The sequence below is a fragment of the Monopterus albus genome, unplaced genomic scaffold (assembly GCF_001952655.1).
Source record: "Monopterus albus unplaced genomic scaffold, M_albus_1.0 scaffold195.1, whole genome shotgun sequence".
NCBI lineage: Eukaryota > Metazoa > Chordata > Actinopteri > Synbranchiformes > Synbranchidae > Monopterus > Monopterus albus.
Window position 1 is genome coordinate 840,866 of NW_018128075.1, and position 12,343 is coordinate 853,208.

The 12,343-nt window shown below is 41.2% G+C and overlaps 1 protein-coding gene across 1 annotated transcript in view; it reads right to left on the reverse strand.

Moving 5' to 3' along the window:
* Positions 1-12,343, reverse strand: part of LOC109970351 (voltage-dependent T-type calcium channel subunit alpha-1I-like) — a gene marked incomplete at its 5' end in the record, with an annotated part of 125,189 nt that overhangs the window by 104,914 nt on the left and 7,932 nt on the right. Inside the window, one exon of the mRNA XM_020617854.1 lies at positions 11,120-11,253. Coding sequence (XP_020473510.1) covers positions 11,120-11,253 — 134 coding nt within the window. The remainder of the gene's footprint in view (positions 1-11,119; positions 11,254-12,343) is intronic.

Here is a 12,343-nt window from a genome sequence, read left to right on the forward strand (position 1 = left end):
GAAAGCTTTGAATGTTGGAGATAATTTTAGAAGCAGACTTTGAAATGCTACACGCGACTCATAAGGACATTTGGAATATTAAGTGTGAAATTTCAGCTGGCACATCAAAGTGGAATTAATCTTTTTATCAATTCAAATACTGCAACTTGAAGACATTGGTGGACACTGGCTGGCAACTCGCATTCCCTCTATATATTACTACCAAGACGCTAAGGCCTAATTTGGTTCTGTGTCCCCTTCTATCAAAAAAGGCTTTCATTATCGAGCTCACTGTACTCTGGAAGGATGAGCAGAAACATCTACACTGTGTTGAATTAGCCGCTGGAGCACAACAACATGGCTGAACTGAAGCTCCTGCTGTTGAGGTAAGGTAGGGTGTAGAGGTGCCGTGGCAACACCCACATTCAAACTGCTCAGAGGTTTGTGGATCAGAGGCCAAAGTCTGTGTTTAGCCATCAAAACTGCATCAGAGGCAGTAGAGAGAAGCACGCAGTGGCTTTGGACAAAGAGCCAAGATGCCTGCCGGGTCCCAAAGTTGGAGACGAGGACACAGAGAGGAGTCTTTCTGAGACACCAGAATACTGTCGGGCCCTCCAGGGGTTTATCGACAACACGTCAAGGGAGAGTGCCCACTTGAGAACTCCTCTGTGTCAACCTTTTATCACAGGACCATCTTGTAGGCACTCGCACAAGAGAAACTGACATCTTATCCTGTTTCTCTCTCTCTCTCTGCTCATTACTTTAGCAGGTCCTGAGATTTCTGCCTTTCACATCTTTAGGCTTATTACTTTAGCAGGTTCTGAGATTTCTGCCTTTCACATCTTTAGGCTCATACTCAAAAAAAGAACACGGAAGATTTGCCTCAAAGATTAAGTCACAGTTTATGTTGTTACTTCTCACAGGAACAGTGAAGGACACACTACAGTTAGAACACTTGATGAAGGTTATGTGTCCACTTGGAGACTCTTCTCAATGCTCTCTTTCTACCCCTTAATTTCAATCAAATAAGTGTTTTGCTCCCAGCAGTGTTAATTATTTTGCCATGGCACAGTGAACTTCAAATGCTAGATTAATCAGTCAGTGTCAAACGTTGCACCCCATCATCGGTGTGATACAAATAACGTCTGTTCTTTAATAAGCACAATCATAAGATGTAGAATAGAAATCAGAAGCCATCACCATGACAACAGACTGCCATGATCTCTGACTTTGTTCTGCATCTGCCCCATGATTCCTCGTTATTTCAGTCCCAGCCCCTTGTCTTTCCCGCTCCTGCTACCTGTTCCACCCCACTCTGCCCAGACCCCTGAAGAATCAACACCTAGTCTCTTAACTCCAAAACTAAAAGTCACAGTTGTTCATCTGCTGGAATGTAGTTCACCAGCATTAAGAGCAAACTGGTTTCTGTCACATTAGACGTGATGTACTATATATTACAGTAGTAAAACCTTGGTGATACAGATGGTGGATGGTCTTGGAAATTACAGTAATGAAGCCAAATAGATATTGTACATTTAGGCAATTTTACTGGTACACTTGCCTAATAGTGGAGAAAAGAAAACTAATTTGGCAATTACCAGTTAGCACTAAATGTCTCATTTTATGTCAACAGCCCAGGCCAGACTCCCCCTGGAAAAGACAGCATCAATTATTAAAATGAGATTAATGGCTGCAGTAGATCTTCTGTCCCAGAAGTAGTTTGCAAGTCAGCGAAGATAGAGGGGCACACACACGTAGAGAGATGTGAGCACAAAATGCACACATTTACCACACACATCCCCATCTTTACTTTTTCTCTCCTCTTCCACTATTATCCCATGAACTTCTCCACTCTCTTCAGTCTTTATATTCTCTCTCTACCACTTCCTTTTACACCTCATCCTCTTAATCCCCCAATCTCTTTTGTTTTGCCCTCTCTGTGTGTTCTCTCTCAGCATATATCATTTTCCATTCTCACCTTCCTACAGTGTGTTGTGCGGTGTCAGCGCTTTAATGAGCTACTGTTACACTTCCAGCTGGGCACAGATGCTCATACTCATGTCTGTGTGTGTGTGTGTGTGTGCGCTGTCATGGTCACATTGCACGTCTCACTTGTTCTCCACAAATCTTCCTGTCAGAATCTACACATTATATTCAAGCCTTGGACTATAGAACATATCTCAGTGAAATAAAATACACGAGGAGAGTAAATAGCCAAGCAGGTCGCAGTAAGTCGGACTGTTCTGAAATGTCCTGCTCTGTCAATACTTAACCAGGTACATATAAAAGGTGATGATGAAGAGAGGTGCATAAAAACTTAGCACAGTCCAGTGCAACATGTCTGAACCAAAGGAATCATCCTATGTTTTAGGAAATGTGGCTGTGTGTTTTCTGACTGACAGTTAAATGAAGCAACATGTTTATCCTCACACTAGCAGCAAAGAAAAATGCCTAATCAATGGTTTATGATCTGATCTGCTGCTCTGTTGAGCATTGTTCAGACCTGTCGGGTCATTCGGGGCAGGTCTGCTGCTGTCTGCTTAGCGTCTCTATATAAAAGCTAAACATGGAGAAGCAGACAGTCCCAGAAAACTTGAGGTCTGTTAAAATTCCCCTTTCTTTTCAGTCTGGGTTTAAAGCTTCTCTGTTTACTACTAAATTAAACTTAGGACCCACCAACTTTTAATGCTGGTTATGAAAATGAAATAAAAAAGCATCATCTACAGAAACTGACAAAGTACTGACCAAACTGTTTAACAAACAAGGGTATGCTGGTTATGAAAATGAAATAAAAGAGCATCATCTACAGAAACTGACCAAACTGTTTAACAAACAAGGGAATGATAATGGCCATTTGGGGATCAGTGTCTTGCCCAAGGACACTTCAACATTTGGATTGAACCACCGACCTTACGTTTGGGGACGGCCGCTCTACATCCTGAGCCACAGCCGCCCCTGCAGGAAGAATTATGTGACAAAGTACCAGCCTGTATGAACATGGTATACCAGCTACTGAATGTGACATTATGACTTAATCAGATAATAATCAGCCTGAACACACAAACATCTGTTTAGACGGTTGGTGTATATGACACCAGACTGTTCTGCAGGCTTCATTTATTATACATTTAGTGTCTAAACTATTCAGGATCATTAACTCAGTAACCTCATACATCATCTGCCAGTTAAACTAACTGTGGTATGTGCATAAAACAGCATGTGCAGGTGCACAAGCATGTTCATGTACAGCAAGAGTGCAACTTATTGTTTGCATTTACAGTAGAGTGTGGATACAGTATATAAAGATAAATGCACTAAGTTCTTTAGGATTTTCCTATTGTACAGATGACAAAGAACCTGTTGAAACTATGGAAGCTACCTGTGTTATCAAACAACTAATACATCTGCTCACAAAGGAACAACAAGGAATCAGGAATTTCAAAAGCTGCTTAGTCGCCCATTGTTGGGTGACTTTTCGTCTTTAACCTAGATCTTTTAGAGTCACTTAGTTTTGGTCTGAGGCTTATTTTGGGAATTGCAGTGGAGTCAAATTAGGTTTTAAGTCTAGGACAAGTTTAGGATTTGTCAGTCAGGGACTCCTCTAGTGACTATAAGAACAGAGCACCCCCACATGTTGCTTTGTGTCAGAATGTCGCTTTATGTTCATCTGTTCATGCTGCTGTTTGTCTCACTTGAGCTTGTTAAGTGCCTGAAATGAAAACTCTGGCCCTTCTTTCCACATATTCCTACTGAAGTGTGAAATGAACAACTTTTGCCCATTAACTTTTTCGATGTTCATAAAAAGAAATGAGCTGGCATTCTTCCTCAATTCTTAATGAGACTGCAGGCTCCTGTTTTACTGACTAATGGCTGGACTGCCTGATTCAGCACAACAGCAGCACAAATTTCTACCAGCCTGACAAGATGGTAGATCGATGAGGTAGCAGCACTATGCTAATCAAAGGTGATGCAGTAACTAACAGCTTTTGTAGATTCCCTGCTCAACCTGAGGTCAAGAGGCTTATAACCAGATGTAAACCCCAACAGGATTCACCCTGGTCCCATAACTGGAGAATTCACTGATACTGATAATGGGAGATTTTAGTCAAAATAAATCAGAAAAGCACACCACTGATGTAAAAGCAGCTGCAAGCAGCAAGCTGATGAAATGCCAAAACACTGCTACAGTCCACCTCAGGCCAGTTAGACCCCAGTGATTCTCATCTCCCAGTACAAAGCAATCTAAACAACTGTAGTCATGTTTAACTCGATCCAAGAACACAACTGCTTCCATCTTAAATTAGTGAAAACGGTTCTGTCAAAGAACAAGGAGACTGTTTGATATACTGTATGTGTAAGAATAGTTCTGCCAACACAAACCAGAATCACTTATGGTCTCCCATCTGCTCTCCTCAAAAACAAAACCAAACAAAAAAAAATCTCTAATACCAACACAATGACACAGCACCCACGTACATATTTGTTAAGGCACAAGTACATTCACAACCTGACATGACTCGTGACTGTCGCACTGAGACCCACTAAAATCAATCATCTTTTTTCATTAGTCCAATTTCAATTTGAGGTGTTTTTACTTAGCCACAATCTTCTTTATTATTTTGACAAATAGTCATTATTTATAAATGAATAAAATCATTCCACATAACAATTTAAATGTTTTAATATTACCATTAATAAATGGGCATATCAATAAAAACCCAAAGTTAGTAGCTCTTTTAAGTGAAACTTATAATCGGAAGCTCTTCAGTGTTTTCTCTTATTTCTTTCTCATTTTTAAAGAACAGAACCAAATTTTGAGCATCCTCAGCATAAGAGGACTCTGTTTAGTGTAAACGGCAGTGAACCTTCTCTTCTTGCTCTATAAAGCACAAAAGTGTTGCCCCATTCCATGGTAAGAATAAATATGACTTTATTATTGTTTTTTTAAATTATGTAATAAGATGTGAGGCGGTCTGTCAAAGCTGATGCATCCTGGCTGCCTTCAGGACCAATTAACTTGAACAGTTCTACTAAATTTCCCTTTAATGGCCTTTCTAGTCTGGCAAGAATAAAATTATTTGTGAAACGCTAAGATGGATAATGCTCGGATCAGCAGTCGAGCACTAAGTGAGCAACAGCCTGAGCGGTGGAGGGCAGCGTCCTGGTTGTCACTCCTACAATAGGTTTGATAAGAAGGCGTTTAGAACATAAAATGTGTAAATTTATGAGCCCTGACATTTCTCCACTAATACGCTTTGATGTCCCTTCCGTTCCTCTGCTATATTGCTCCCATTTTTCATTCAACACACCAAGTGTCTTTACCTCCTCTCCTGCTCCCTCTGCTGAGTGCTGGAGACAGATAGAGGGTGCGGAGGGAGAGAGGAGGAGCGGAGAGAAGAGATGGATCTGGAGACAGGAGGTGTAAAGCAGGGCCTGTGCTCACAGATAGCCTCTCAAACATTACCCCAGATGACAGATGCTTCCAAAAGGACACACATATTTAAAGGTACACTATGCACACACATAAACACCAGCACAAGCACGCACAACCCAGGAGAATTGTGAAGGGGCAGATTCTATAGAAAACATTTCTGAAACAGGATTTGATGGAAAAAACTGAAGCATGTGAGGGTTAGAAAAATTAGTTATTAAGCTGAAATGGCTGAAGCAAACACTGTCCTTCCCAAACTCGGGCCCAGGACCAAATGTCGGTTAATGAGAGAAAGACCTAAGACAGGAGACGACTGTGAAATCAAGCTCTATTAAATTAGGACAGGTGCTTGCTAAACTGAGCTTCAAAGCATAAGAAAGCAGTCCTTGAGCTTTATAGCTAAGGTACCCACCAATAACCTGCTTCCTTTTTCAGATCAGTGGTTAGTACTGAGTAACTTTATTCACATATTTAATGTGCTGCATGTGTTGACCTAAATCTGTTACCAGTGCCAGTTAACTTGGACTCTGCTAACTCTTCGCTACTGACACAGAAGTGAATCCAGGCAAAGGTCTTTCCTGCTTGTAGTGTGAAGTTTCACATCCAAAAACATTTCCACAACTAAACCTTCAGTCTCCTCCTGCAGACAAGGCAACAGTCCCAAAGCTGAATAACGAAAGATGCCATCAAGAAAAGACTAAAAACCAGACAAGACAAACTCCCATCATACATCTCCATCCGTCTCTGTCCACACCGCTGCAGGCAAATACCCTGGCACAGCACGCCATCGAATTAGGATTAGCGTCACTCATTGGCAGTGATGTTATTACTGCTACCAAGAGTTAAGAGTAACTTTATATACAGTGCACAAATCACATACAGAGTTAATGAAGTAAAAGTCAAGACTATGACCTGTACAAGTGTGTGCCCTGACCTGAGTGCAACAGAACACCAACAACAAAACCCCTCCAGCGAATTACTGCTTCACGCTCTCGGGTACAGGTTGGATTCAGACAGAAATCTGCAGCCCAATCCAATTAATAAATGGGCATATCAATAAAAACCCAAAGTTAGTAGCTCTTTTAAATGAAACTTATAATCGGAAGCTCTTCAGTGTTTTCTCTTATTTCTTTCTCATTTTTAAAGAACAGAACCAAATTTTGAGCATCCTCAGCATAAGAGGACTCTGTTTAGTGTAAACGGCAGTGAACCTTCTCTTCTTGCTCTATAAAGCACAAAAGTGTTGCCCCATTCCATGGTAAGAATAAATATGACTTTATTATTGTTTTTTTAAATTATGTAATAAGATGTGAGGCGGTCTGTCAAAGCTGATGCATCCTGGCTGCCTTCAGGACCAATTAACTTGAACAGTTCTACTAAATTTCCCTTTAATGGCCTTTCTAGTCTGGCAAGAATAAAATTATTTGTGAAACGCTAAGATGGATAATGCTCGGATCAGCAGTCGAGCACTAAGTGAGCAACAGCCTGAGCGGTGGAGGGCAGCGTCCTGGTTGTCACTCCTACAATAGGTTTGATAAGAAGGCGTTTAGAACATAAAATGTGTAAATTTATGAGCCCTGACATTTCTCCACTAATACGCTTTGATGTCCCTTCCGTTCCTCTGCTATATTGCTCCCATTTTTCATTCAACACACCAAGTGTCTTTACCTCCTCTCCTGCTCCCTCTGCTGAGTGCTGGAGACAGATAGAGGGTGCGGAGGGAGAGAGGAGGAGCGGAGAGAAGAGATGGATCTGGAGACAGGAGGTGTAAAGCAGGGCCTGTGCTCACAGATAGCCTCTCAAACATTACCCCAGATGACAGATGCTTCCAAAAGGACACACATATTTAAAGGTACACTATGCACACACATAAACACCAGCACAAGCACGCACAACCCAGGAGAATTGTGAAGGGGCAGATTCTATAGAAAACATTTCTGAAACAGGATTTGATGGAAAAAACTGAAGCATGTGAGGGTTAGAAAAATTAGTTATTAAGCTGAAATGGCTGAAGCAAACACTGTCCTTCCCAAACTCGGGCCCAGGACCAAATGTCGGTTAATGAGAGAAAGACCTAAGACAGGAGACGACTGTGAAATCAAGCTCTATTAAATTAGGACAGGTGCTTGCTAAACTGAGCTTCAAAGCATAAGAAAGCAGTCCTTGAGCTTTATAGCTAAGGTACCCACCAATAACCTGCTTCCTTTTTCAGATCAGTGGTTAGTACTGAGTAACTTTATTCACATATTTAATGTGCTGCATGTGTTGACCTAAATCTGTTACCAGTGCCAGCCCAATCCATGCTCCAAGTTAAATTCTTACACATGAATCTTTCTTTATAGTTTAATTAGTCAAATTAAATGGCTCTCCTCTTCTTTGGCTTTGGGTAAAAACCAATACAATTTTATTACAGCAAAATGACTTAACACAAAATCTGAAAATGGACAGACAGATATTTTATGGTGCTGTTTTTGCTGTGCATAGTGAGCTGGCATCAACACCTCAGCTGTAAAAGACCTCAGGAGAAAAACTGAAGAACAACATGCTAATGTATTCACTGTGGTTGGTTGTTCAGTGAGGAAAAAGACCAACACTCATCATAGTCTTCACTGGGTTTTACACACCATATGTATAATCTATCAGACGTATGTGCTAAAGGGGGTGTGACTGGAACGCCGCATGCATGTGCATGTGCAGACACCTCAAAGATCCATTACTAGCTTGTCCTTCAAGGATCCACTGAAGGTAGGAGACATTGTATTTTACAGTACACATTCACATTGTGGAAAGGTTTGCCCTCTTTACTCTGGGCTTACAAGAGGTGCAGTGCCAGGCAATTTTTTCACAATTATAGCTCAACATCTTGGACAGAACCTGGGTCGCTCTCATGAACCCACAATCAGATGAAGTGGGACACAAGGAGCAGACAGGAAAACTTGTGGTGTAGTAAACAGCAGTAAAGAACGGCTGTTTGATGAAATGATTGCTTGCAGACTTGATAAGTGAATTCAAATGGACAACCAAGTTGGACAGTGTATTTACAGTACATTTACTTTTGTGTGTTTATCTTTCATATATATTTTTATACATGTTCCATTGTCATCTCTATGCTACATACATATCAGTTGCTGCACATGCTGAAAGCCCATAGGAGATGTGCGCCATTGCAGAAAATCAATTTTAAAAAAGCTAAAGGTTAAAGATTCAATTTCAAATGTGGGATACATCTTGTCTTTGTATCCAAATTTCTGTAAAGCAACCCTGTTTCATAAAAAAGTTGTTTATATACGTCTATGTTGTTTCCATATACACTGCAGTGAGAAACACAATCACTGCCAAAGTTACATTCACAAGCCGTGATTTCTGAGGGAAACTGGATGGATGGTGAGTGTACAAAGGGTAAGACTGACACCTGACACATCCTGGATTCTGTGTGCAGTCTGGGTTTAGCAGAAGGACTTTGGTTAAGGTTAGGAAAGGATTACAGTATCAGTTGACCTTTATTACAGAAAACACGTCCTGTCCTGCAGTTCAAGTCGCTGCTGAGTTTTTGTGTATTAAACAGCTAATGTGATGTTTCTCTAACTAAGTGCTGCCATGTCTTAGCCTAATTATAACCATAAATAGCTTAATTGTTGTTATCACTATAAGTGGTTTTGTATTACAATATATTTTGGAAGAAAAGATACATTCTCACTGAAAACTTACTTATGCATTTAGAACACTTTGCAACTTTCCACATTTTTCTCCGTATAGTGATAAAAACTGTTGTTGTTGTTGCAAACAGTTGTACACAGATGAAACTTCTAGCAGACAGGGTTGATGGCAATACATCTCTGACTGCGTATCAAACCAGTTAAGGGTTGGCCACTAGCCACCTGGCTGATGTTTCACATCCAAATTTTACTGCCACTCTTGAATTTATATGAATTCAATTTAACTGAACTGTTGACTATTCACCATGCATTAGTGGAGGTGTGCAGGACTTCAGTACCTGTCTAAAATGTATTCCTGTGCAAAGCAAACCAGCATGAAAAAGAGAGGGGTAGTAAAAAAAAAAAAAAGATTGAAATGATTCTAATAGAATAAAGCACCATTGCAGTCACTGGTGGCAGCTATAGCTAATTTAACAAACACCTCAGCCACTGAAATGCAAATGTTCCTATGTCACAATGCACAACCAGTGCAGTAAGTGAGGCTTTCAGTTGGAGGTTCGTTTGCCAAAATTAAAAATTACAGACAAACAGGCATTCAGCAGGGGGTCGGGCCTGAGAGAGAACCTGTTCTAAAAGAAAACATTTGGTTTCCACGCTGAACACCTGCCTGTACCACAACAGTTCACACAAACATGCACTCATTCACTGCTGGTTCAGCTGTGCAGAGAAGCTAAGTACAAGCTGGTGTGGAAGTCATGTCGCTCCTAATCCCCCTCCTGCAGTTCACCTACTGTTTGTGGTTAGCACAATAGTTCTCAGGGGTGCAATGTTTCATCACGCCCTCCTCCTCGCTGCTACATGCATTGCATGCGGTGGATGTAAGATCTGTGGTGGCGGTGGTATCTTCCTGCAACATGCACACTGACAACTGGGGTTTGGGGCACAGAGACAGACCTCTGAGGCTGCTGCTTGAAGGATAGTGACTTGAAGGAAAGACAAGGAGACGGAGGGTGATGAAAGACACAGGAGCTGAAATTGTGGGATCAGAGTTAAAGGAACAGACGAGGTGAGATGTCACGAGAAAGCAAAATGGTGGCAGTATAATCATCTCTAGGGGCTGGAACGGTGTGCTGGTGACTGCTGAAATGTATGGAAATTCTTAGGAAAGCAAGGTAGTACAAGTTAAAGGAAAAGGTTCATTCTCACTTGAAGTATAAGATGAAGAAAGGGGAAGCAAAAAGGCACTGGAAGGAAAATGTGTAAGATAGAAAAATACAAGTTAAACCTGGTAAAAAAAAGACAAAGAAAGACTACAAAAGAATGTGACAGTGGTCTTACTGATAACCTGTCATTTACTTTACACACTAGGCAGGGCTACTGCCAGGCTCACTATGAAAGTTCATTTGTTTTCAGTAAAATCAGTTTAAGTGATTTTATTTCCCCAGCCAAAGGTTTTGGCTCATATTCATTAAGTCAGCAGTAACAGCATGACCCTGTTGAAAATTTATGGCAGGGTAATTTCAGCTGATTCATTCAATTAGCACAGTGATTAGCTCAGTTGAATTACATTATTGCATTATTGTCCCTCAAGTCGCAGGTGAAAGTGAGCAACTGTCAACATGTTAATATTTAATGTCATGTTACATATTTAACAGCGACATGCGACTGGCCGTGCGCGGTAGCATAACAAATCATGTGCTGTCTGGAAGACAAAGATGGCCGAGCTGAAAAGGGGATTTGGAGCCTGGCCTTTAAATAAACCCATGAGAAATTACAACATTTGAGCTTTCATAAAATTCCAATGTGCTGGAAGCTGTACAGTAGTTTCAACATAAAGATGTAAATGTCAATAAAATCTAGGGACACAATTTTTCTCCTCATCTGATTCACATTCAGTTTATGTGAACATAGTGTTTACCATTACTTTAAATGTTACTAGGAAATGTTCTCATTAGGTGTTGTCAGCGGCTCAGTTTAACAAGATGAGAGTTAGGAATGAAACTATTCACTGGTGTGTTCCTTGACATAAATTAAGGGAATGAGAAGCTCTCACCCTGCCATGACGATAAAGAAGTCCAGTCGGTTCCATGTGTCCCCGAGGTAACAACGACGACCAAAGATTCCCAAGGCGACCATCTTTATAACCATCTCTAGAGCAAAGAAGATGTAGATAAATGCGTCAAAGGCCTAAAAGAAAGACAGAAGGAGAGACAGAAACAAGGGGTCACAAGCCAAGTAGCCAGAGAATGTTCTTCCTCCCTACTGTGTGCAACACAACATCCATTCATCTCCACTGGGGTGGAGTCAGAAATGGCAAGGCGGCCATCTATCAACCTCATCAGGTGAAAGTGAAACTAATTGGCTAAACATAAGTGGAGGGAAGTAGAAAGAAAGTTTGTTAATCAGATGAACAATGGAGGCCACAAGTTTAAAAACCAAAATCATGCCAACAGATTTGTGACTTTGCATCATGTCATATAAATCTTGAACACCTTTACATGAAAGGGTTAATGACTGGGCTGCAGCAGCAGGTAGAAATACATCACCTGGTGCATGTTATCCCAGTTGGACTGCCTGCTGTCAATAACATAGTGTACAGCGACATAGGGGGGGTTCTGACTCATGTTTATCAAATGGGCAGTTACAGCTAATGCAAACACACACTGAATTATCTTAGGCCTGCTCCAGCTCCATGTGTTTGGACATCCCAGCCTTAAATTAACATGAGGTCTAAAGGACCTAGATCTGTCCCAGTTCACAGTAAGTCCACAAGGAAGACATCTGACAACTGCCTACACTGTTGGTACCTATGGTTGGTCCTGTGAGATGCGGAACCTGTTTCCTGCGGTAAACCGTACTCATTTCCTGTTTTCTGTATTTGCACTGCGTTGTGCTTGCTTCCAGATTGTTTAGGAATTAAACTCACTATTTTCTAGGTTCATCTGAATTTTTGAGTGACAACATACGCTTGCACCACTTAAAGCACTTGTTTTGCAGAAGTTCTTGCTAACTACCAAATTTAACTTGCTACTTTAGGTCGGCTAGTTTAGAAGCTAGCTAAGCTAGTAGCTTAATCGAGAGCAATGGCTTCCCCCTCTTCCTCTCCTCCTTTCTCTTGCTCGGAGTGTCGCATGTTCAGTTATTCCTCTGCCTCCTTTAGCGATAATGGTACTTGTAATAAATGTCAAATGCTAGCATCATTGGAGGCGAGGCTCACAGACTTAGAAGCGCGGCTACACACCATGGAGAATAGGCCAGCTAGCTATGCCCACGTAGC